The sequence below is a fragment of the Phacochoerus africanus genome, chromosome 4 (assembly GCF_016906955.1).
Source record: "Phacochoerus africanus isolate WHEZ1 chromosome 4, ROS_Pafr_v1, whole genome shotgun sequence".
NCBI lineage: Eukaryota > Metazoa > Chordata > Mammalia > Artiodactyla > Suidae > Phacochoerus > Phacochoerus africanus.
The window spans coordinates 13,041,251-13,067,595 of NC_062547.1; the positions used below are offsets into that span (position 1 = coordinate 13,041,251).

At 45.8% G+C, this 26,345-nt stretch overlaps 2 protein-coding genes across 2 annotated transcripts; both read left to right on the forward strand.

Moving 5' to 3' along the window:
* Positions 1-10,153: 10,153 nt before the first annotated feature.
* On the forward strand, positions 10,154-11,113 carry LOC125124430 (olfactory receptor 1020-like). Its single transcript, XM_047774539.1, has one exon. The coding sequence runs from the start codon at positions 10,154-10,156 to the stop codon at positions 11,111-11,113; it is 960 nt and encodes a 319-aa protein (XP_047630495.1).
* Positions 11,114-20,715: 9,602 nt separating this feature from the next.
* LOC125124431 (olfactory receptor 1020-like) lies at positions 20,716-21,752 on the forward strand. Its single transcript, XM_047774540.1, has one exon. It carries the CDS (start codon positions 20,793-20,795, stop codon positions 21,750-21,752), a length of 960 nt encoding a protein of 319 aa, XP_047630496.1. The 5' UTR covers positions 20,716-20,792.
* The last annotated feature ends 4,593 nt before the right edge of the window (positions 21,753-26,345 follow it).

The following is a 26,345-nucleotide window of genomic DNA, read 5'->3' on the forward strand; positions in this document are numbered from 1 at the left end:
AAGTTTTGAGTACAGGAGTTCCCGTTGTGGCACAGTGGTTAACGAGTCCGACTAGGAACCATGAGGTTTGCGGGTTCGGTCCCTGGCCTTGCTCAGTGGGTTAACGATCCGGCGTTGCCGTGAGCTGTGGTGTAGGTTGCAGACACGGCTTGGATCCCGTGTTGCTGTGGCTCTGACGTAGGCCGGTGGCTGTGGCTCCGATTGGACCCCTAGCCTGGGAACCTCCATATGCCGCAGGGGCGGCCCAAGAAATAGCAAAAAAAAAAAAGACAAAGTTTTGAGTACAAAACTAATTAGCTGAATGACCTTGGGTAGGACACTTCCTTTATTTGAGTATCAGTTTTATTTTCTTTAAGATAAGTACTGAAGGAGTTCCTGCTGTGATGCAGTGGGTTAATGATCTGGCTTGTCTCTGTGGAGGCGTGGGTTTGATTCCCAGCACAGTGGGTTAAGGATCTGGCGTTGCTTCAGCTGTGCCGTAGGTTGCAGCTCCAGCTTGGATTCAGTCTCTGGCCTGGGAACTTCCACATGCTGAGGGGGCAGCTGAAAAAGAAAAAAAAAATAGATAAATACTGAAAAATATGGTGCATTCCACCCTACTTATGAATTTTGAACTATAAACTAAATGAGAAGAACTGCAAGAAAGGTTTAATTTTTCTGTGATGCTTTGGTGTTTTTTAAAATTAACATTCATATGCTCTCCCATGTTTATTGCAGCATCATTCATGATAGCCACGATATGGAAACTACCTGAATGCCCATCACTGAATGAACAGACAAAGAAGATATAGCATACATATAATATCACTTGTGAACTTATCATCTATGAAACAGAAACAGAGTCACAGTCATAGAGAATAGACGTATGGTTTCCAAAGGGGAAGGAGGATAGGAGAGGGATGGATTGGGAGTTCAGGTTTAGTAGATGCAAACTATTACATATAGAAGGAATAAACAACAATGTCTTAACTGTACAGCCCAAGGAACTATATTCAATACCCTGTGATAAACCATAATGGAAAAGAATATGAAAAAGAATATGTGTGTATGATATAAGTACACACACACACACACCTGAACCTCTTTGCTGTACAGCAGGAATTAACACAACATTGTAAATCAACTACACTTGAATAAATTTTTTTTTAAAAACAAGATACAGTATACAGGTATAGCTATAGATAGATATACATGTGGTATATATTATGGAATGTTCTTCAACCATGAGAAAGGACATTCTGCCATTTGCAACAACATGGATGGACCTTGAGGACATTAAACAAAGTGAGAGAAATCAGAGGCAAGCCATGTGACATCACTTACATGTGGAACCTAAAAAAGACAAACTCAGAGTTCCCTTGTGGCGAAGCAGGTTAAGGACCTGCCATGGTCACTGCAGTGGCTGAGGTCTCTGCTACCACACTGGTTCTTTCCCTGGTCTGGGAACCTCCACGTGCCACAGGCTCAGACAAAAATAAAGTAAAATTTAAAGATTAATTAATTATTTAAAAGACAAACTCATAAAAACAGTAAAATTGTGGTTACAGGGAGCTAGGGAATTCGAGGATAGGAGAAATGTTAAGAGCACAATTTGTATGAAGTCGTAATTAGAGGTTAAAGCTCCACTAATGTGCAATATAGTGAATATAGACAACAATATTGTATTATAATCCTCAAGCTTGCTAGGGGACTTCATCTTTTTTCAGTTTTTTTTTTTTATTAAAGTATAGTTGATTTAAAATGTTGGCGTTCCTGTTGTGGCACAGTGGTTAATAAATCCGACTAGGAACCATGAAGTTGCGGGTTTTATCCCTAGCCTTGCTCAGTGGGTTAACGATCCAGCATTGCCGTGAGCTGTGGTGTAGGTTGCAGATGCAGCTTGGATCCCGCGCTGCTGCGGCTGTGGTATAGGCCAGCGGCTACAGCTCCGATTCCACCCCTAGCCTGGGAACCTCCATATGCCGTGGGGAGTGGCCTCGGAAAGACAAAAAAAAAAAAAATCTTGTGCCAATTTCTGCTATATGGCACAGTGACTCAGTCATATATATATATATACACATATATAATTTTCCACTATGGTCTGTCCCAGGAGATTAGATACATTTCCCTATGCCATACAGTAGGACCTTGTTGTCTATCCGTTCTAAATATACTAGTTTGCATCTCTTAACCCCCAAATCACAGTCTTTCCCACTCACTTTCCCCTCCCCCTTGGCAACCACAAGTCTGTCCCAAGTTAGGGGTCTAATCGGAGCTGCAGCTGCTCGCCACAGCCACAGCCACAACACCAGACCCAAGCTGCATCTACGACCTACACCACAGCTCACGGCAACACAGGATCCTTGACCCCACGGAGTGAGACCAGGGATCGAGCCCATGTCCTCATGGGTACTAACTAGTTGGGTTCTTTCCACTGCACCACAGTGGGAACTCCTTTCTGCCCATTTGACAGTTGAGAAATAGAAAGTAAGTCCTAGAGCTCTATTAATATAGAGAATAGTGAATATAGACAACAATATTGTATTATAATCATCAATCTTACTGATACTACATCTTAATTACTCCAACCACTAAAAATAATTGTGTGACCTGATAGAGATGCTCATGATCACTATAATGGCAATCATCCTATGATATATAAATGTATCAAATTAATATACTGTACACCTTCGATTTCCACAATGTAGCATGTCAAATATGTTTCAATTTAAAGAATAAAATTATTATTAAAAGTTTCAGGAGTTCTGCTTGTGGTGCAGTGATTAACGAATCCAACTAGGAACCATGAGGTTGCGGGTTCGATCCTTGGCCTTGCTCAATGGGTTAAGGACTCGGCATTGCTGTGAGCTGTGGTGTAGGTTGCAGACGTGGCTCAGATCCCATGTTTCTGTGGGATTCGAACCCTAGCCTGGGAATCTCCATATGCCATGAGAGCGACCCTAGAAAAGACAAAAAAAAAAGTTTCAGGAGTTGCTCAGGGGGAATGAATCTGACTAGTATCCATGAGGAAGCAGGTTCAATCCCTGGCCTCACTCAGTGGGTTAAGGATCCAGTGCTGCTGTGAGTTGTGGTGCAGGTCACAGGATGCAGCTCAGAACTGGTGTTGCAGTGGCTGTGGTGTACGCCAGCAGCTGCAGCTCTTATTTGACCCCTAGCCTGATAATCCCCATATGCAACAGATATGGCTCTAAAAAGACAAAAAAAAAAGCTTCAAACATGTACAAAGCAGACAGCAGGATAAATTAATTCCCATTTATGTATCATCCAACTTCAACAATTAATAATTTATCCTCACCAATCCTCCAACCCAGACTTATTTTACCTTTATTAATATTATTTAATATATTTTATTTTCCTAATGTATTTTAATATAATTTTAAAGTTCAATCTATGTGCCCTTTAGAGTCACCAATTATTTATATTTTGCCCCATATAAATATATATGTACATAATATGTATATAAAATAGTCATATATATATACATATAATTTTTTCTGGACCATTTATCACTAAATATTTCAGTAAATAGTTCCTAAGAATAGGTCCCTTTTGTGCGCATGTGCGTGCGTGCGTGCGTGTGTCTTTTGTCTTTTTCTAGGGCCAAAACCCTCAGCATATGGAGGTTCCCAGGCTAGGGGCCTAATTGGAGCTGTAGCCGAGGGCCTACACCAGAGCCACAGCAATGCCAGCTCCGAGCCGCATCTGTGACCTACACCACAGCTCTCAGCAATGCCAGATCCTTAACCCACTGAGCAAGGCCAGGGATTGAACCCACAATCTCATGGTTCCTAGTCGGATTCATTAACCACTGAGCCATGACGAGAATTCCAATAGGTCACTTTCTTATGTAGATAGTATAGATATCACTACTGGGACATTTTAGGTAGTTCCCACCATGGCTCAGCAGTAACAAACCCAACTAGTATCCACGAAGTTTCGGGTTCAATCCGAGGCCCCCCTCAGTGGGTTAAGGGTCCAGCATTACCATGAGCTGCAGTGTAGTTTGCAGATGAGGCTCAGCTCTGACGTTGATGTGCCTGTGAGTAGGCCAGCAGCTGCAGCTCTGATTCGTCCCTTAGTCTGGGAACTTCCATGTGCCATGAGTGCAGCCCTTTAAAAAAAAAAAAAAAAAAACTGGGACATTTTACAGTGATAAACTACTATTATCTAACCCTCATGTTCAGATCTTATCAACTCTCTCCATGATGTCCTTTAGATTTGCATTTTTCCATATGCACCCGCCCAGATGATTTTAAAGAAAATCCTGATGTCCTATCATTTCCTGAACCTTATCTTTTTTTTTTTTTCTTCTTTTCTTTTCTTTTTAGGACCTGCAGCAGAGGGACGTTCCCAGGATAGGGATCCAGTCAGAGCTGCAGCTGCCAGCCCCTACGACAGCCACAGCAACACCAAATCCAAGACACTTCTGCAACATACACCATAGTTTTCTACAACACTGAATCTTTAACCCACTGAGCGAGGCCAGGATTTGAACCCGCATCTTCATGGACACTAGTTGGGTTCCTAACTCTGGTCCACAATGGGAACTCCTCTTATACTTTATCTTGATGACCAAATAGGTACTTTTTTTTTTCGGTCTCACCAACAGCATTTGGAAGTTCCCAGGCCAGGTATTGAACACACGCCACAGCAGTAAACTGAGCCGCTGCAGTAACAACTCAAGATCCTTAACCCATTGCATCACGGAAAACTCCCCGCAGTGCCATCACCTCTCAGCTGAGAGCCCACTGTGCCAGAGCCTCTGTAATGCCCTTCAGCTCAAATATCATCATTCACAGACTCACAACCACCCCTGCTCCAGAAGCCTCAGCTGAGCCAGCAAAGGACAGTCACGGGAGAGTTGGGCCAGCTGACAAACAGATAACGAGGAAGCCACGTCCCCACCCCACAAAGCACACTCAGAGTCAGAACGAGGCTGGGAAAAGCCACAACTGGGAGATGATCAGTGGGCCTTTATAAACACAGTCCTGGTAACAGGTCCCTTGGCTCCTCCTCGTGCCCATCGGCATTTCCGGTGCTTAGAAGTTAGCTTCATTTCTGAACATATCATTTTTTAAATTGCCAACATAAATAAGCTCCCCATGCCGTTAACAAGGCCCCAAGCGCCTCCTCGGATGAGTCCCTGGCGGCTGAAGTGCCAGGAGCGCCTCCAACAGAGGGTCAGGCTCCAGAATCCCTGCCCCACGTGCCCCAACCTCCCTCAGGGCCCCACCACAGCTGGGACACAGAAACAGCAGGAAAAGGAACTCAGCACCCCCGCCCCACGACCTTCCCAGACACACCCTTCAGGGACACCAGGGTCACCAGCCTGTCTCACCGGTGTCAGGGCCCAGGACACATCCTCCATGTCCAGCAAAGGACCCCTGGGTCATTGAATCAGAACAACGGAGTGAGGTGTCCCCCAGGTTCCTGCAAGGGCCCAAGGGGCCAAGAGAACCTCTCTGCATCCAGACCCAGAATCCAGGAGACAGGAGGGCTGCTACCTGCTCCTGCTGAGTCTCCCTGCTGGCAAGATGGAGCCATAAGCCCCACCTCTCAAGAGACCCCACCCTCCCTCTGCTCAAGACCAAAGCCAGGGAGCCAGTGACCCAATCCCCGAGGCCTGAACCTTCCAGGGCCCAGGAGAAGATAAGCAGTGGTGTCACCTGCATATCTTGGAAACCTCCCCAGAGCTCTGAGCCTCTGAAGCCACCTGGGGACCATGAGGGCACAGAGCTGGCTTTACAAACTCTGGCAGGAGCAAGCTGCCCCCACAGCTTCAGTCCTGAGTGCCATGCTCTCTTGGCCTGAGCTGTGTGCCTTCTCATCGGATCTGGATGTGTGGCCCCTCAGCAGAAACCCCTCTAAGGAGGAGAGCCTGCCGGACACATGCTGGAGTGAAAGTGAGTCTCAGAATCACCCCCACATGGCTGTGGGGAGGATCTGGGGTCCCCACAGGAGCAGTGTCAGGCTGGAGAGCACCATCTGTTGAGGTGGGTATTGTCTATCAGAAATTCTTCCGAGTTCCACCAGAGCTGACTCAGCTGAGGCTGCCTGTCCTCTTCTCCTCTCTCTCCCCCCAAAACCTGCACCCACCCCACCCCCTCCTCTGCCAGCCTTTAAGCATTTCCTGAGATCCCACTGCCTTCAGGGGTCCCAGGCAATCTCTCCAGCTCCTTGCCCCCACCACCTGCTCATAATCTAACTTGTGATGGGTTGAAAGTTATTGTACGTCAAGCATCTACCCTGTGCCAGAAGTTTGCCAAGTACCTTGACAAACCTTGTCTTCCAGTCCTCACAGAAACTGAGGAAACCAAAGCTCAAAGGGCTTGAGTTACCCTGCCAGGTCTCCTGACTCTTTCCAAAGCCCTTTGTGCCCAGTCAACGTTTACCAAGGGGATCAGTTCTCACGTCCAGGCTGATACACCTCCCCATCTCCTCCACCAGGTCCCACCTGCCTCCTTTTTCAAGGCCCAGCCCCTTCCCTCCTCTTGCAAAAGCCCTCACAGTTTACTCCAGTGGGTTCCTACTGCAAGTGGGCACCACCCAACTCCACCCCTGTGTCCTGGGAGGAAGTTTGTCTCTTAACAAAGTTGCAAGATCCTAAACGGCCCAAGCCATGCTTCATGCTATTTTGAACAGTAGTTGTTTAAATATTTCCAACCACTGTAATTGTTTAAATACTTTTGGACAACCACAGTTGCTCCAAATGCTTTTTGTGTAAGGGTAGTTATTCAACATTTGCGGTTCACTTGATACAAACCTTAAAGCAGCCTCTGTTTGCAGAAGTTACAGTGTGATAAGGAAACAAAACAACCAGGTGGAGGGAAGGAAAGACTTGGAAACCTTGACAAAGCCCTTTTAACAATTCTAAATACCTCTGTGTGAGTGAAATTCAACAGCCTGATTACAAGACCATACAAAATAAATAAATAAATAAATTCGGTTAAGTGAAGGCTGTCTAGAAGGGCTGAGGGATGGCTTTGCAGACTTCATGGAGAAAATCTGGAGGTGCTTTACTAGCTCACAACCTCAGAATACATCTGCAAGGCTGTTGATCAAGGTCAACACAATTGCGATTTTTTTTTTTTTTGGCTTTTGTCTTTCCATATTCCCTCAGCATATGGAAATTCCCATCCTAGGGGTCTAATCAGAGCTGGAGCCACCGGCCTACGCCACAACCACACCAATGCCAGACCCGAGCCGTGTCTGTGAGCTACACCACAGCTCATGGCAACGCTGGATCCTTAACCCACTGAGTGAGGCCAGGGATCGAACCCACAACCTCATGGTTCCTAGTCAGATTCGTTTCCACTGCGCCATGATGGGAACTCCTGACAATTGAGAATTATTGATAGCTGTGCCTCTGAAGGAATCAAGTGTTCATCTGTGAACTGGGATGGGAGTTGTAGATTCGGAGAGAATGCAGTTAGTCTAGTCCAGGGGCAGAAAGAGAGAAAGGGGATTTGGGGGAGAAAGAAACCTCATTTACTGGAAAGCAGGATCAACGAGCTCAGCCTACTACAATGCTGAATGTAATTGTGAGTGTCTGGTGTGTGTGTGTGTGTGTGTATGTGTGTGTGTGTGTATTACAATCTCTTTATCCATTCATCCGTCAAAGGACACAGATTGTTTCCATATGTTGACTATTGTGAATAATAATACAGAGATGAGAGTTCCCATCCTGGCTCAGTGGTTAATGAATCTGACTAGCATCCATGAGGACCCAGGTTCGATCCCCGGCCTTGCTCAATGGGTTAAGGGTCCAGCCATGATGTGAGCTGTGGTGTAGGTCCAGATCCGGCTCAGATCCTGCATTGCTGTCACTGTGGCATAGGCCGGCAGCTACAGCTCCGATTTGACCCCTAGCCTGAGAACCTCCATATGCCATGGGTGCAGCCCTAAAAAGCAATAATAATAATAATAACACAGGGATGAACATAGAGTTCGGATGTCTCTTTAAAGGCAGCAATATTGTTTCCTTTGGTTTTATACCCAGCTGTATGGGTTGCTCCAAATTACATTCCCACCCACAGTGCAAGAGTTTCCTTTGCTCCACACGCGCTCCAGCCTTTGCTGTTTCTGGACATTTTGTTGTGGATGTTGAACGCCTCCATGGCCTGCAGAAGTTTCCAGGCCAAAGATCAAATCCATGCCACAGAAGTAACAATGCTGGATCCTTAACCCACAGATCCACCGGGGAACTCTGTTGTAGATTTTTTCATGATAGCCATTCTGACCAGAGTGAGGTGGTACTTCACTGTAGTTTTGATTTGCATTTCTCTGGTAATTAGCAAGGTTGGGCATCCTTTCACCTGCCTGGCAGCCATCTGAATGTCTTCTTTGGAGAAATGGCCCTTTAGGGCTTCTGCACCTTTTTTGTTTAAATCGTTTTTATTTATTTTGGTCAAGCCTGTACATAGGGAGGTTCCAGGGCCAGGGATTGAACCCAAGCCACGGCTGTGACCTGACACAGTGCAGTGATAACACCTGATAATTAACCCCCTAAATCAGCAGGGAACTCCTAAAAATAATATTGGAAGATTCAGCAGGTTGTCATTCTTAGCATTAACTAAGAAAGGTCTCATTGATTTAAATGACATTAACAAAACTCCTTATATGCTCATCTATTCATTTATATTAACGTGGTTTCTCAAAAATTCTTACTTCATGTATAAAATATTTGCCAGCAATCACTGCTAGGACTAGCCAAGGACCTTAAATAGATCCTGAGAGCTGGACAGACTCATGTGGATTCTCTGTGTGGGGCCAGGCTACACTACATACAAAGATCCGTACCCAGGCAGGAAGCACAGAGAAGATGCCCTCACTCACTGTCTGAGTGACAGGACCAGGTGTGACCTCAGATAGCTTCCATGCCAAACCTTGACTTTCCCAGGGAAGGATCAGAGGCCCAGGGACAGGAGAATCACCCAAGCTAAGAGAGCTCATGGGCAGCAGAGCCAGAACTAGAAAGCAGGTCTCCACCTGTCACTTCAGTGTCCTTCCTGCCACAGCCTGTACCTCTTACAACCGGTGGGAACAAAGCGGAGGGGGGTGGGGAGGGCTCTTCTAGGTTCTTCTGCAAAGTGACAATACAATTCCTCCTTCTCCTCTATACACACTGCTTGGCACAGATGAAGAGGTTGGGGAGGTTTTCCCAGGGCTGATAATAGCATGTAACCCAAACTCTCAACCACGAGGGAACTGAGATGCTGAAGGGAGGAAAGAAAGGACTCTGGGCACTTCCAGCCCTCCTGAGGAGAAGCACCTTGGAGGAGAGTCAAGGAAGCACTGAAACACCCTTTCTGAGCTCATGGTCTCCCGGGTGACATGGAACTCAGCAGATTCTCCGAGGACAAACCGGTTATGACACAGAGGAGGGGGACCCTGAGGATGTTTACATGCGAGACAGGATGAAGAGTGATACCGGCTGCAATGGGGATGAGCCTTGAAAATGCGAAGCGGGACAAGCCGGGCACCAAAGTTCCTATGTTTTTGAGTCCATTGATATGAACGGTCCAGAAGAGGCAACTCTAAAGAGACAGGGTTGCCAAGGGCTGGGGGAAGGGGAGCGTGGGAAGTGACTGCTCATGAGCATGGAGTGTCTCTTTCAGATAATGAAAATGTCCCAGAATTAAACAGTGGGGATGGGTGCGCGACATTACGAGGTACATACGAGCACTGAATCGTACCATTTAGAATGGTGACTTTCATGCTGTGTGAACTCTTTCTTGATGTTTAAAAGGACAGAAGGAAATAACTGTCAAAGGGCATCAGGAACATATTTACTCGCAGAGGCACAAGAGATTGGGAAGAGGCCTCACAATTACTGATCACCTACTGAGTCCCAGACCTTCAGAGGTCTTGTCATTTAGGACACGCAGCGAGCCTGAGAAGTAGGCACGTTTTCCCCATTTCATACAAGATGAAACTAAGGGTCAAGCATAGAGAACCGGTGAGTGCCATCGTCAGAGCTAAGCCTTGCATCTGCCTGGCTTCACAGCCGGGTCCTCTGCACTGTGGCAGGATGCTTCCCACTGGCTTCTCGTAGAAGAAGCCTTGCACCTGCTCTTCCCCCTCACTGTACCTTGCACAGGTGCGCATGCTCAAGCAATACTGTCTGAGGGATTAGCCATTGTCACCTCTGCAGATGGCACCTGGAGACCCGGCCCGTGCCAGTGGCAACGACACCCCAGTCACCCAGTTCATCTTGCTGGGATTCTCCAAGTATCCAGACCTCCAGGAGCTTTTCTTTGGAGGCTTCCTGCTCATCTACGCCTTGACAGTGGTGGGCAACCTGGGAATGATGGCACTCACCTTCACAGACTCCCGTCTCCATAGCCCCATGTACTTCTTTCTCAGTGTCCTCTCTTTTCTTGATATGTGTTACTCGTCTGTGGTCACACCCAAGCTGTTGGCCGATCTTCTGGTCTCGGACAAGTCCATCTCTTTCGAGGGCTGTGTGGTCCAGATGACCTTCTTCGTGATGCATGCGACCGCAGAGAGCTTCCTTCTGGCCTCCATGGCCTATGACCGCTACATGGCCATCGGCCGACCCCTCCATTATGGCTCCATCATGACCAAGGAAACCTGTCTCCAGCTAGTGGCTGCTTCCTACGCATTTGGTGGCGCTAACTCTGCTATTCAGACAGGGAATGTCTTCTCTCTGCCTTTCTGTGGGCCTAACCAGGTAGCACACTACTTCTGTGACATCCAGCCCCTCCTCCGCCTGGCTTGTGCCAACACAGCCGTGGCAGGAGTGGTCCTCTATATCTTCTCTGCTCTGGTTACCTTTCTGCCGGCTGCCCTCATCCTCACCTCCTACAGTTCAGTCTTGGTGGCCATTGGGAGGATGCGCTCAGCAGCTGGGAGGGAGAAGGCCCTCTCTACCTGTGCCTCCCACTTCCTGGCCATTGCCCTCTTCTATAGCACTGTGATTTTCACCTACGTCCAGCCGCATGGATCCACGAATGATGCCAGTGGCCAAGTCGTGTCTGTCTTCTACACCATCATAACCCCCATGCTCAACCCCTTCATCTACAGCCTCCGCAACAAGGAGGTGAAGGATGCCCTGCAGAGGAAGCTCCGGATCAAGCTCTTTCCCTGCTGAGCCCTGCAACGTTGTTGAAATAGGGAGGCATAGAACCTTCCAAATCATATTATGAATTGACTTGCTAGGAGCAGCCCTGGTTTTGAAGGAGAAGGAAGAAGTAAGAAAGAAGCAATAAATATCATACTTTATACAGAGCTTTGCCGTTCTTAAAGCATCTTCATATCCATTATCATATTGATTCTTCACCATCGCATGTGAGGCAGCCATTGTAATGATGATTTCATTTAACAAATGAAGGATCCAAGACTCAGTAAAAAAAAAAAAAAAAGGTTAACTACATAAAGTAGTTACTGAGAGCATGCAAATTCAGCATCAGGATTTCCTCACCAAAACCAGAGATATTACAGTTACTCCTGGGACACAAGTTATGTATTTTATTGGCATCATAACTCATCATAACTCCCAAGGCACATCAGACAAGGGGCAGCACAAGCCTTCCAGTTTTGCCACTGATTTAGTGAAGTGGGGGTAGGCCACAGTGACTCAATTCTTTCTTCTTGTTCCAAAAAGAAAGAAGACCAGGATAGAAGTGTCCTTATTTCTTACTGCTGCAGCATTTTGCTGAGCTGTCTCACTAAACAAAACCTCAGGATCAAGAGAGACTTTTCTTCATACATCTGTTTTCTAGCCTGATGTAGGTACATGTCTCTTAATTCTCAAAGGTCGGGGTAGGGGTATGTGTGTGATATTTAGGCAGATAGAGCATTATACAGAACACTCAGCTTTAGGAGACTGATTCCAAAAAAATTGTATTTGGCCTGAACATCCTAAATAAACACGGAATACAGTGAATATACCTGGTTTAGAAAATCACACAAATGAAGAAGCTGAACTTGACCTAATTTGGTGGTGAATGCAGCACTGGAAGGCACGCTCTTAAACTAATGCAGTCTTAAGTGGAACTGAGTTGGCTTCAGCCAGAGATTTTTAGATCTTTTAAAAGTCTTTGAGTTCCCCTTGTGGCTCAGCAGGTTACAAATCCAACTAGTATCCATGAGGATGAGGGTGTGATCCTGGCCTCCCTCAGTGGGTTAAGGTCCAGTGTTGCGGTGAGCTGTGGTGTAGGTCACAGACACAGCTCGGATCCCATATTGTTGTTGCTGTGGTGTAGGCAGGCAGCTGCAGCTCCAATTCGACCCCTAGCCTGGGAACTTCCATATGCAGCAAATTCGGTCCTAAAAAAAAAAAAAAAAAAACACTTTTTTTCAAATAACGTCTTCTCTTAAAGGTGTTAATCTAAATTTAGAAAATCTCATCTACAAATAGGTTTATCACAGCATCATTTTTGAAAACAAAAAGTCAGAAGAAACAGAAATGTTCAAAGGAGGAAAAGGATTAAATGGTTCACTCCCCCAGATGGATTATGATGTAACCACTAAATGGTATGCTTGCTTATGAAGACTGCACAAGAACACGGAAAACAGCAGGCCAGAACATCCAGAGTGTGATTGCAACAGTGTGATAAAAATTAGTGGCAGAAAACCTGGGAAGAACACACAGAAATGTAACGATGGTTGTATTACAATGTAGCACAATGGGAAAAGGTTTTTCTATTTTTCTCAAACGTTTTCCAAAACTACTTTGAATGAACATTGTTCGATTTTGATCATTTCTTCTGAAAATGAAACATTTTTAATTCCTTTCACAAAGCTAAGGGTAAACATTTCTTTCTTTTGTCTTTTCTCATTAAGCAAATATTTGCTAAATTCTTCCTATGGGCCACATTCCTTGACCTAATAAACCAAGTTTGTATTACATGCCTATAATTGAGGTAAAACTGGAACATTGTGGTGAAGACACTTGGGAAAAAGTCATCGAATTCACTCACCTGTACACATATTTCTGAGGCAATTAAGTACAACACGGTGTGGGAGGCCCCACCCAGATTCATAGTCAGAACATGTGTTAGTCACACAGCTTCCACTACAGTAGCAAATGAAGCCCACAGTGCCAGTCGGTCAACACCAACAAAGGCTTCTACCCATGCTAACCTTGAGACAGAGTCTCCAGGGCAACCTCTATCCCTCCATCAGTGTCTGGACCCCTTTCTTCTTGCCATGCCACCATCTCAACCTTGGAGTCCCACCAAGACTTTGATGGTGGAGGAAATGGTCAAGAAGATCAAGCAGGAGTTTCCGTCGTGGCGCAGTGGTTAACGAATCCGACTAGGAACCATGAGGTTGCGGGTTCGGTCCCTGGCCTTACTCAGTGGGTTAAGGATCAGGCGTTGCCGCGAGCTGTGGTGTAGGTTACAGACACGGCTCGGATCCCGTGTTGCTGTGGCTCTGGTGTAGGCCGGTGGCTACAGCTCCAATTTGACCCCTAGCCTGGGAACCTCCATATGCCGTGGGAGCGGTCCAAAGAAATAGCAAAAAGACCAAAAAAAAAAAAAAAAAAAGATCAAGCAGATGGCTTTTAATTACCTGGCCTGAGGTTGGCTCACATCACTTCAACCCACACACCGATAGCCTAAAACCAGTCTTATGGGTCAACGTAACTTGCAATGGAGACTGGGAAATACAGCCTTTTTAAAATCCAGAGATAGGAACGGTTAATGAGATTTATTACACACATAGTTTTGCCTCTGTCCTGGCCAAATGGACCGTTGATTATACCATTATCTATATGGAGTTCTAAAATATCACAGATTAAATCTGAAATAAGCCACTAGTTAACTCACATTTCTGCATATTAAGGTCAATGATATTTTTGGGTGGAAATTTTAAAACATCCTTTGCTGGGCTAAATATTTTTTGAACCACACACTTAAGTTGATGGTACCAACACAAGCAGTAAAACTAACTCTGAGTCCAGCAAGTTGACAGTTGCCTGAAATGGGAGGTCATAGGTCCCTTGAATCCTAAAACTAAATAATGCACAACGCAGTAGTATTTACTGAGAGGAACCTTATCTAAACTGAACCCTGTAATGTATTACCCGAGAGCTGGAACACAAACACATATAATCCTGAAGAGAGACTAGGAAATCACAGAAAGGAAAGCATTTTGAAAACACTCGTCTCAGAAAACAAAACAAACAAAAAATGCAACTTAAATGTGCACATGATATGGCTCTACTATACAATTTTAAATTAATATACAATCGGGGAGCTCCCATCCTGTCTCAATGGAAACAAATCTGACTAGTATCCATGAGGACGCAGGTTCGATCCCCGGCCTCACTCAGTGGGTTAAGGATCCGGCATTGCCGTGAGCTGTGGTGTGGAGGGGCAGACAAGGCTCGAATCTGGCATTGCTGTGGCTGTGGCTGTGGTGTAGGCTGGCAGCTGCAGCTCCAATTTGACCCCTAGCCTGGGAACTTCCTTATGCCGCAGGTGTGGCCCTAAAAAGACCAAAAAATAATAAAAATTTTTAAAGATTTTTAAAATAAAATATACGGAGTTCCTGACTTGGCTCAGCGGAAACGAATCCGACTAGGAACCATGAGGTTGCGAGTTTGATCCCTGGCCTCATTCAGTGGGTTAAGGATCCAGCGTTGCTGTGAGCCGTGGTGTAGGTCACAGAAGCAGCTGGGATCCCGCATTGCTGTGGTTGTGGTTTAGGCTGGCAGCTGTAGCTCTGATTCTACCCCTAGCCCGGGTACCTCCATCTGCCACAGGTGTGGCCCTAAAAACATAAGTAAATAAATAAAATATAGTTTGAATAAAGTTTTTTACTACTTTAAGTATAAACATGAAAACAAACATGCAGATCACAGTGGGGACAAAGAACTGAAACTAAACCCAGCTATTTAGACTCAAAATCCAAAGCAATTTCCACTCTTCCATGTCTTTGCCAACAGTAGTAAATAAACTGACTCTAAGAAGTTGATCCATTTCCAATTAATGCTGCAACTGAATAGGCCAAAGGCCAGAATTAAAAGAGAAAACTGTTCGAAGTTTTGATGACTTGAACATGTTTATTTATATATTCTGGGATGGGGTAGGAAAGGTTTTGTATTCGGATAATCCTTGCCTCTCCTGGAAATGCTTTCCTGGAAATGCTTTGGAAAGTGGAATGCCTGAAATTGGGACTTTGTTCTTACATGCTTTATATGTTTGGGAGGAAAGGAGGGAGGGAAGGGATACAATTCAGAGAGCAAGCAGAATCATAGAGTCACAAATAGGATAGAAACGCTTAATTCGATTTTGTATCTGAATGTTATGCACTGTGTACATGAATATTTAAATTAGTAACAACGGATTCCATTTTAAATGCTGGAAGGCAAATTTAATATTCTGCTGTGACTTTGTAACTTAAAAAAACCTTGTTCTTTGGGTTTATTTGAAATGATAGTTGGAAAAGAAAAGGCTTAATTTTAACTATATATAGGATATAAAGATCCGCTCATAATAATTATGAAAATGATAGAGCAGGAGGGTGTGTAACTAAGAAAATGACTTTTCTTTTTTTCTTTCTTTTTTTTTTTTCTGTCTTTTTGCCATTTCTTGGGCCGCTCACGCAGCGTATGGAGGTTCCCAGGCTAGGGATCGAATTGGAGCTGTAGCCACCAGCCTATGCCAGAGCCACAGCAACACAGGATCCGAGCCGCGTCTGCGACCTACACCACAGCTCATGGCAACGCTGAACCCTCAACTCACTAAGCGAGGCCAGGGATCGAATCCACATTCTCATGGATGCTCGCCAGTTTCCTAACCCACTGCACCACAACAGGAACTCCTATAAAGTATTTTAATATAATTTCAAAAGTTGCAAGAATCATACAGGAACACTATGTGACCTTCAGAGTCAGCAATTATTTATATTTGGCCCCATTTAAATATGTATACACATAATAAATACATTAAATATTCATATATACGTAAGTACATGTATATACTTTTTTCCAAACCCTTTATCACGAACTACTTTAGTAAGTAGTTCCTAAGAATAGGTCACTTTCTTACATAGCCAGTATACTTATCAAAATAAGGACATTTTACAGTGATAAACTACTGTTATGTAATTCACAGTTCACAATCAGATCTTGTCAGTTTTCTCCAAAATGTCCTTTATTTTTTTCCCCGATGCACCCACCCAGATCCTTTCAACCCACTGTGCTGTCCTGGAGATCGAACCCGCACCTCAGCAGCGACATGAGCAACTGAAGTCAGATTCTAAACACACTACAACAAAATGGGAACTCCCCACTCAGATAACTTTAAAGAAAATTTCGGTGTCTGTTTTGAGGGGAGGCACACCCACAGTATGCAGAAGTTCCCAGGCCAGGGATTGAATCCATGCCACAGCAGCCAGCTGAGCTGCTGCAGTGACAGCTCGAGACCCTTAACCCACTGCATCACGGAGAATTCCAATGTGCCCAATATGTTTGAGTGCTGATGCCTCTACCCTGCTGGAGCCCTGGGCATGCTCCTGGTCTTCCCATGGGTCATCCAGTCCCGGCTCAAGCCCCACAGCGCCATCACCTCTCAGCTGAGAGCCCACTGTGCCAGAGCCTCTGTAATGCCCTTCAGCTCAATCATCACCATTCATAGACTCACAACCACCCCTGCTCCAAAGCCTCAGCTGAGCCAGCAAAGGACAGTCACGGGAGAGTTGGGCCAGCTGACAAACAGATAACGAGGAAGCCACGTCCCCACCCCACAAAGCACACTCAGAGTCAGAACGAGGCTGGGAAAAGCCACAACTGGGAGATGATCAGTGGGCCTTTATAAACACAGTCCTGGTAACAGGTCCCTTGGCTCCTCCTCGTGCCCATCGGCATTTCCGGTGCTTAGAAGTTAGCTTCATTTCTGAACATATCATTTTTTAAATTGCCAACATAAATAAGCTCCCCATGCCGTTAACAAGGCCCCAAGCGCCTCCTCGGATGAGTCCCTGGCGGCTGAAGTGCCAGGAGCGCTTCCAACAGAGGGTCAGGCTCCAGAATCCCTGCCCCACGTGCCCCAACCTCCCTCAGGGCCCCACCACAGCTGGGACACAGAAACAGCAGGAAAAGGAACTCAGCACCCCCACCCCACGACCTTCCCAGACACACCCTTCAGGGACACCAGGGTCACCAGCCTGTCTCACCGGTGTCAGGGCCCAGGACACGTCCTCCATGTCCAGCAAAGGACCCCTGGGTCATTGAATCTGAACAACGGAGTGAGGTGTCCCCCAGGTTCCTGCAAGGGCCCAAGGGGCCAAGAGAACCTCTCTGCATCCAGACCCAGAATCCAGGAGACAGGAGGGCTGCTACCTGCTTCTGCTGAGTCTTCCTGCTGGCAAGATGGAGCCATAAGCCCCACCTCTCAAGAGACCCCACCCTCCCTCTGCTCAAGACCAAAGCCAGAGAGCCAGTGACCCAATCCCCGAGGCCTGAACCTTCCAGGGCCCAGGAGAAGATAAGCAGTGGTGTCACCTGCATATCTTGGAAACCTCCCCAGAGCTCTGAGCCTCCGAAGCCACCTGGGGACCATGAGGGCACAGAGCTGGCTTTACAAACTCTGGCAGGAGCAAGCTGCCCCCACAGCTTCAGTCCTGAGTGCCATGCCCTCTTGGCCTGAGCTGTGTGCCTTCTCATCGGATCTGGATGTGTGGCCCCTCAGCAGAAACCCGTCTAAGGAGGAGAACCTGCCAGACACAGGCTGGAGTGAAAGTGAGTCTCAGAATCACCCCCACGTGGCTGAGAACCTCAGAACACCAGCAAGGCTGTGGGTCAAGGTCACCACAATTGAGAATTATTGATAGCTGGGCCTCTGAAGGAATCAAGTGTTCATCTGGGAACTGGGATGGATGCAGAAGATGAGGAGGGACAGAGTGAGTGTGGGCCCGGGGAAGACAGGGAGAAAAGGGAACTGGGGGAGGAGGACAGGAAACCTCATTTACTGGAAAGCAAGATCAAGGAGCTCAGCCTAATACAATGCTGAATGTGACTCATGTGTGTGTGTGTGTGTGTGTAAAGGAAATCGACTATCATCCTATAAAAGAAAAAGGACAACATTAATATTCACTGTAGATCAGACTCATGGACTTTGCAATTGGAACAAAACTAAACCCCTAAACTAAGAAAGTTAGAAAAGGAAAAGTGGGAGTTCCCTCTGTGGCGCAGTGGCTTAAGGATCCAGCGTTATCTCTGAGGCAGCATGGGTTTGATCCCCCGCCCAACACAGCAGGTTCAGGATCCCGCGTTGCTACAATTGTGGCATAGGTCACAGCTGCGGATCCTGTTCGACTCTGGGCCTGGGAACATCCATATGCCATGGTCTCAGCCAGAAAATTAAAAAATAAAAAAGGAACAGTAAGTATAAGAAAGACAAGGGGCACCTGGGTGGAGAAACTGGAGGACAGGGTGGGAAGCTGACTTGGCAGGATAAACTCCAAGGCTCAATACTGTCATAGGATTCAGCCACACCCCCAGGACCCTAACTTTCAGGGTTGCGTATTTTCATCTTTGCAATAAACAGAAGGTTGTTCTACGAAGGGCATGAACAATGCTTCACAGAACAGTGTGTTCCGGTGAATTCCCCTCTAGTCACATAATCACAAGACCAGCTCTGGGAGGAAAAACAGGCAGCAGGGCAGAAGGCAGCATCCTAGAATTCACTAGCTCTAGGGCCACAGTCCAAACTGGGCTTGTGTGTCTTGAAGGATAAAGGAAGAATTTTAAAAGCGCTCAGAGGCTTAAGGGAACTAATTTCTAGAACCTCAGTGTCCTTATCTACCCTTTCCTAAAACCAGGGTCCTTCAGAATGCATTGATGGTGGAAGTGTCTACTCCTTTCTCATCTTCCCTTTCACAATAGCCCTCTTTCCACTTTTGAAAAACAGCACATGCTTCTAACCCATCTGGAATCTTAGTATAAGGCATTTCACCAACATACAAAACTTCCAGGATGCCACACCAAGAGAAAATCTCACAAGACAGGTGTTGAAAAGTAAATGACTTTCATCATGACCTATAAAAAAATCATTTTTAAGTTGGATGGAAGTGTTCCAACAAAATGGAGAGAGGTTCTTTTCAAATTAACAGACAATGACACGTTAAAAATAAATGTTGCTGATACATCACTATGTGATTATTGGCATTAAATAAGAAAGGATTCATTGAATTAAATGACATTGCTATAATAAAACTCCTTATAGGCTCATCTCTTCATTCATATTAACGTGGTTTCTCAAAAATTCTTACTTCACATGCAAGACATTTGCCAGAGACCACAGCTAGGAGTGGCCAAGGTAGTTAAATAGATCCCTGTGAGCTGATCAGACTCTCCTAAAACTGTCTCTTACAATCAGATATAGAGTAACCTTTTTCTAGACACACACATGGATTCTCCATGTGTTGTGTGGGGCCAGGCTACACTCATACAAAGATCCATATCCAGGCAGGAAGCACAGAGAAGATGCCCTCACTCACTGTCTGAGTGACAGGACCAGGTGTGACCTCAGATAACTTCCATGCCAAACCTTGACTTTCCCAGGGAAGGATCAGAGGCCCAGGGACAGGAGAATCACCCAAGCTAAGAGAGCTCATGGGCAGCAGAGCCAGAACTAGAAAGCAGGTCTCCACCTGTCACTTCAGTGTCCTTCTTGCCACAGCCTGTACCTCTTACAACCGGTGGGAACAAAGCGGAGGGGGGTGGGGAGGGCTCTTCTAGGTTCTTCTGCAAAGTGACAATACAATTCCTCCTTCTCCTCTATACACACTGCTTGGCACGGATGAAGAGGTTGGGGAGGTTTTCCCAGGGCTGATAATAGCATGTAACCCAAACTCTCAACCACGAGGGAACTGAGATGCTGAAGGGAGGAAAGAAAGGACTCTGGGCACTTCCAGCCCTCCTGAGGAGAAGCACCTTGGAGGAGAGTCAAGGAAGCACTGAAACACCCTTTCTGAGCTCATGGTCTCCCGGGTGACATGGAACTCAGCAGATTCTCCGAGGACAAACCGGTTATGACACAGAGGAGGGGGACCCTGAGGATGTTTACATGCGAGACAGGATGAAGAGTGATACCGGCTGCAATGGGGATGAGCCTTGAAAATGCGAAGCGGGACAAGCCGGGCACCAAAGTTCCTATGTTTTTGAGTCCATTGATATGAACGGTCCAGAAGAGGCAACTCTAAAGAGACAGGGTTGCCAAGGGCTGGGGGAAGGGGAGCGTGGGAAGTGACTGCTCATGAGCATGGAGTGTCTCTTTCAGATAATGAAAATGTCCCAGAATTAAACAGTGGGGATGGGTGCGCGACATTACGAGGTACATACGAGCACTGAATCGTACCATTTAGAATGGTGACTTTCATGCTGTGTGAACTCTTTCTTGATGTTTAAAAGGACAGAAGGAAATAACTGTCAAAGGGCATCAGGAACATGTTTACTCGCAGAGGCACAAGAGATTGGGGAAGAGGCCTCACAATTACTGATCACCTACTGAGTCCCAGACCTTCAGAGGTCTTGTCATTTAGGACACGCAGCGAGCCTGAGAAGTAGGCACGTTTTCCCCATTTCATACAAGATGAAACTAAGGGTCAAGCATAGAGAACCGGTGAGTGCCATCGTCAGAGCTAAGCCTTGCATCTGCCTGGCTTCACAGCCGGGTCCTCTGCACTGTGGCAGGATGCTTCCCACTGGCTTCTCGTAGAAGAAGCCTTGCACCTGCTCTTCCCCCTCACTGTACCTTGCACAGGTGGGCATGCTCAAGCAATACTGTCTGAGGGATTAGCCATTGTCACCTCTGCAGATGGCACCTGGAGACCCGGCCCGTGCCAGTGGCAACGACACCCCAGTCACCCAGTTCATCTTGCTGGGATTCTCCAAGTATCCAGACCTCCAGGAGCTTTTCTTTGGAGGCTTCCTGCTCATCTACGCCTTGACAGTGGTGGGCAACCTGGGAATGATGGCACTCATCTTCACAGACTCCCGTCTCCATAGCCCCATGTACTTCTTTCTCAGTGTCCTCTCTTTTCTTGATATGTGTTACTCGTCTGTGGTCACACCCAAGCTGTTGGCCGATCTTCTGGTCTCGGACAAGTCCATCTCTTTCGAGGGCTGTGTGGTCCAGATGACCTTCTTCGTGATGCATGCGACCGCAGAGAGCTTCCTTCTGGCCTCCATGGCCTATGACCGCTACATGGCCATCGGCCGACCCCTCCATTATGGCTCCATCATGACCAAGGAAACCTGTCTCCAGCTAGTGGCTGCTTCCTACGCATTTGGTGGCGCTAACTCTGCTATTCAGACAGGGAATGTCTTCTCTCTGCCTTTCTGTGGGCCTAACCAGGTAGCACACTACTTCTGTGACATCCAGCCCCTCCTCCGCCTGGCTTGTGCCAACACAGCCGTGGCAGGAGTGGTCCTCTATATCTTCTCTGCTCTGGTTACCTTTCTGCCGGCTGCCCTCATCCTCACCTCCTACAGTTCAGTCTTGGTGGCCATTGGGAGGATGCGCTCAGCAGCTGGGAGGGAGAAGGCCCTCTCTACCTGTGCCTCCCACTTCCTGGCCATTGCCCTCTTCTATAGCACTGTGATTTTCACCTACGTCCAGCCGCATGGATCCACGAATGATGCCAGTGGCCAAGTCGTGTCTGTCTTCTACACCATCATAACCCCCATGCTCAACCCCTTCATCTACAGCCTCCGCAACAAGGAGGTGAAGGATGCCCTGCAGAGGAAGCTCCGGATCAAGCTCTTTCCCTGCTGAGCCCTGCAATGTTGCTTATGAGAGAAAGGAAGGCTTGGTATCTTCCAGATCGCGTTATGAATTGACTCCCACCAGGAGCATTCTGGTTTGGAAGGAGGAGGGATTAAGGAAGAAGCAGCAAATATCATAATTTGTGATTCTCTTATTTTACAAATGAAGGATCTGTGACTGAGTAAAAATAAGTTAACTACTTAAGTCATATCTAAGTTGGTGAGAGAGTGAGAGTTCAACATCAGGACTGCCTCATCGAAACCAGACATATTTCTTTCTTCTTTCTCTCTTGCTTGCTTGCTTGCTTGCTTCTTTTCTTTCTTGCTTGCTTTTTAAGGCCACACCGGCAGCAGCATATGGAAGTTCCCAGGCTAGGGATCAAATTGGAGCTGCAGCTGCCAGCCATAGCCACAGCCGAAGCAACATGGGACCTGAGCCGTGTCTGCAACCTACGCCACAGCTCGCAGCAATGCCGGACCCTTAATCCACTGAGTGGAGGCCAGGGATGAAATCCACATCCTCATGGATACTGGTCATGTTTGTTACCACTGAGTTATATCAGAGATATCTTAGTTATATCTGGGACACAAATTATGTCTTTGATTGGCAACTCATCATAACTCCCAAGAAACATCAGACAAGGGGCAGCACAAGCCTTCCAGTTTTCCACTGATTTAGTGAAGTGAGGGTAGGCCACAGTGACTCAATTCTTTCTTCTTTTTCCAAAAAGAAAGAAGACCAGGATAGAAGTGTCCTTATTTCTTACTGCTGCAGCATTTTGCTGAGCTGTCTCACTAAATAAAACCTCAGGATCAAGAGAGACTTTTCCTCATACATCTGTTTTCTAGCCTGATGTAGGTACATGTCTCATAATTCTCAAGGGTGTGTGTGTGTGTGTGTGTGCGCGCGTGCGCGCACGCCCATTATTTAGGCAGCTAGAGCATTATATAAAACAATCTGCTTTAGGAGACTGATTCCCAAAAATTGTACTTTGCCTGAACATCTTTAAATCAATGTGGAATACGGTGAGTATACATGTTTTAGAGAATCACATAAGAAAAGAAGCTGAGCTTGACCTAATTTGGTGGTGAATGTGGCACTGGAAGGCACGCTCTTAAACTAATGAAAAGTCTGAACCTGAACTGAGTTTCTTCACCCTAAGATTTTTGGATCATTAAAAAGACTTTTTTGGAGTTCCCGTCGTGGCGCAGTGGTTAACGAATCCGACTAGGAACCAGGAGGTTGCGGGTTCGGTCCCTGCCCTTGCTCAGTGGGTTAACGATCCGGCGTTGCCGTGAGCTGTGGTGTAGGTTGCAGACACGGCTCGGATCCCGCGTTGCTGTGGCTCTGGAGTAGGCCGGTGGCTACAGCTCCGATTCAACCCCTGGCCTGGGAACCTCCATACGCCGCAGGAGCGGCCCAAGAAATGGCAACAACAACAACAAAGAAAAAGACAAAAAAAAAGACTTTTTTTTTTTTTGCGTTTCCATTGTGGTGCAGTGGAAACAAATCAGGCTAGCATCCATGAGGATGCATATTCCATCCCTGGCCTCACTAAATGAGTCGAGGTTCCAGCACGGGTCAAAGACGCGGCTCAGATCCCATGTGCTGTGGCTGTGGTGTAGGCTGGAAGCTGTAGCTCCGATTTGACTCCTAGCCTGGGAACTTTCATATGCTGAGGGTGTGGCCCTAAAAAGAAAGAAAAAAAAAAAAAAGGCTTTTTTCAGATATCTTAATGATGTTGTTTCTCTAAATTTAGAAAATCTTACTATATACACAAAGTTTATCACAGCATCATATTTGAAAACAAAACATGATGTTCAAGGAGGAAAAGGATTAAATGGCTCACTCCCCCAGATGGATTATGATGTAACCACTAAATGGTATGCTTGCTTATGAAGACTGCACAAGAACACGGAAAACAGCAGGCCAGAACATCCAGAGTGTGATTGCAACAGTGTGATAAAAATTAGTGGCAGAAAACCTGGGAAGAACACACAGAAATGTAACGATGGTTGTATTACAATGTAGCACAATGGGAAAAGGTTTTTCTATTTTTCTCAAACGTTTTCCAAAACTACTTTGAATGAACATTGTTCGATTTTGATCATTTCTTCTGAAAATGAAACATTTTTAATTCCTTTCACAAAGCTAAGGGTAAACATTTCTTTCTTTTGTCTTTTCTCATTAAGCAAATATTTGCTAAATTCTTCCTATGGGCCACATTCCTTGACCTAATAAACCAAGTTTTTAATTGAGGTAAAACTGGAACATTGTGGTGAAGACACTTGGGAAAAAGTCATCGAATTCACTCACCTGTACACATATTTCTGAGGCAATTAAGTACAACACGGTGTGGGAGGCCCCACCCAGATTCATAGTCAGAACATGTGTTAGTCACACAGCTTCCACTACAGTAGCAAATGAAGCCCACAGTGCCAGTCGGTCAACACCAACAAAGGCTTCTACCCATGCTAACCTTGAGACAGAGTCTCCAGGGCAACCTCTATCCCTCCATCAGTGTCTGGACCCCTTTCTTCTTGCCATGCCACCATCTCAACCTTGGAGTCCCACCAAGACTTTGATGGTGGAGGAAATGGTCAAGAAGATCAAGTAGATGGCTTTTAATTACCTGGCCTGAGGTTGGCTCACATCACTTCAACCCACACACCGATAGCCTAAAACCAGTCTTATGGGTCAACGTAACTTGCAATGGAGACTGGGGAATACAGCCTTTTTAAAATCCAGAGATAGGAACAGTAAATGAGATTTATTACACACATAGCTTTGCCTCCGTCCTGGCCAAATGGACCGTTGATTATACCATCATCTATATGGAGTTCTAAAATATCACAGATCAGGAGTTCCCTTCATGGCTCAGCAGTTGACAAACCCAACTAGGATCCATGAGGATGTGGGTTCGATCCCTCACCTCACTCAGTGGGTCAGGGATCTGGCGTTGCCATGAACTGTGGTGTAGTCGAAGATGTGGCTCAGCTATGACTATGGCGTAGGCTGGCAGGTGCAGCTCTGATTCAACCCCTAGCCTGGGAATTTCCATATGCCCCAGGTGTGGCCCTAAAAAGCAAAAAATAAATACAAAATTTAAAAAGATAATAAAACATTACAGATTAAATCTGAAATAAGCTTCTAGTTAACTCACATTTCTACATAATTGAAGTGGACTCTTTCTTTGGGTGGAAATTTAAAAAAATCCTTTGCCTGTACTGTGTAATTTTTGAATCACATATTTATGTTCATGGTGCCACTACAAGCAGTAAAACTAATTCTGAGACCAGCTAGTTGGCAGTTGCCTGAAACCAGAGGTCATAGTTCCCTCGAATCCTAAAACTAAATAATGCACAACACAGTAGTATTTACTAAGAGGGATCTTCTCTAAACTGAACCCTATATTACCAAGAGGTAGTACACACACATACACTCCTAATGCGATAAAAAGAAACCACAAAAAAGAAAGCATTTTGAAAATATCACACTCAGAAAACAGCAAAAAAAAATACAAGTTAAATGTGCATATTATATGGCTGTGCTGTACAATTTTAAATTAATAGACAATCAGTTGCTCTCCACCTTGACCCTAGAAATGTTGAACAAGTATTTATACTTTCAATGGGAAGAGGGGAAAATTGGTGTCCTGTCCCATTCACTGCTGTACCCTCCACGACTAGGACAATGCCGGGCACATTAGCGGCACTCAATAAATACGTTCAGTAAATGAATGGATGGGCATCTTCCTGCTTGTTGTCCCTGGAACAGTGTCAGCACCTGAGAGCTTTTAAGAAACGTAGAATCAGGAACCTCACCCCAGAACCTAAAGAATCAGAATCTGCACTTTAACAGGAACCCCAGTGATTGGGATACACATTCAGTTCTGAGAAGCACTGATCCACGTGCCTCCATCTAGCTCTAAATGCAAGAGTCAACAAGGGATGCAAATCTCCTCCCAGAGCCCACAGTTTAGTCTGGGAGGGTGTTCCTAGAAGAGGGAAATTCATGACGAAAGCCAAGAAGTGACACAACTATGTGCCCTCTTCCCTGATCCGGCAATTCCACTCCTGGGTACATATCCAAAAGAAACAAAAAACACTTACTCGAAAAGATACATACACCCCAATGTTCATGGCAATATATTTACAATTGCTAAGGTATGAAAGCAAGTACCTATCAACAGATAAATAGATAAAGAAGAGATACATAAACACACAGTGGAATACTACTCAACCATAAAAAATTTAAATTTCTCCATTTGCAGCAACATGGATGGACTTGAAGGGCATTAGGCTAAGTGAAATAAGTCAGACAGAAAAAGACAAATGCTTTCTATGGCTGTGGTGTAGGCTGGCAGCTACAGCTCCGATTCGATCCCTAGCCTGGGAACTTCCATATGCCTCAGGTGCGGCCCTAAAAAGACAGAAAAAGAAAAGAAAAAGAAAAACAGAATGGAAAAGACAAATGTTGTATAATATCACTGCTAGATCCATGTTTTAAAATTTTATATCCATGGAATAGTACTGTGTGTATTATGTTACTTCCTTATTTCATTGCCTTATTTCACTCAAGACTCAGTATGTTTCAGACACG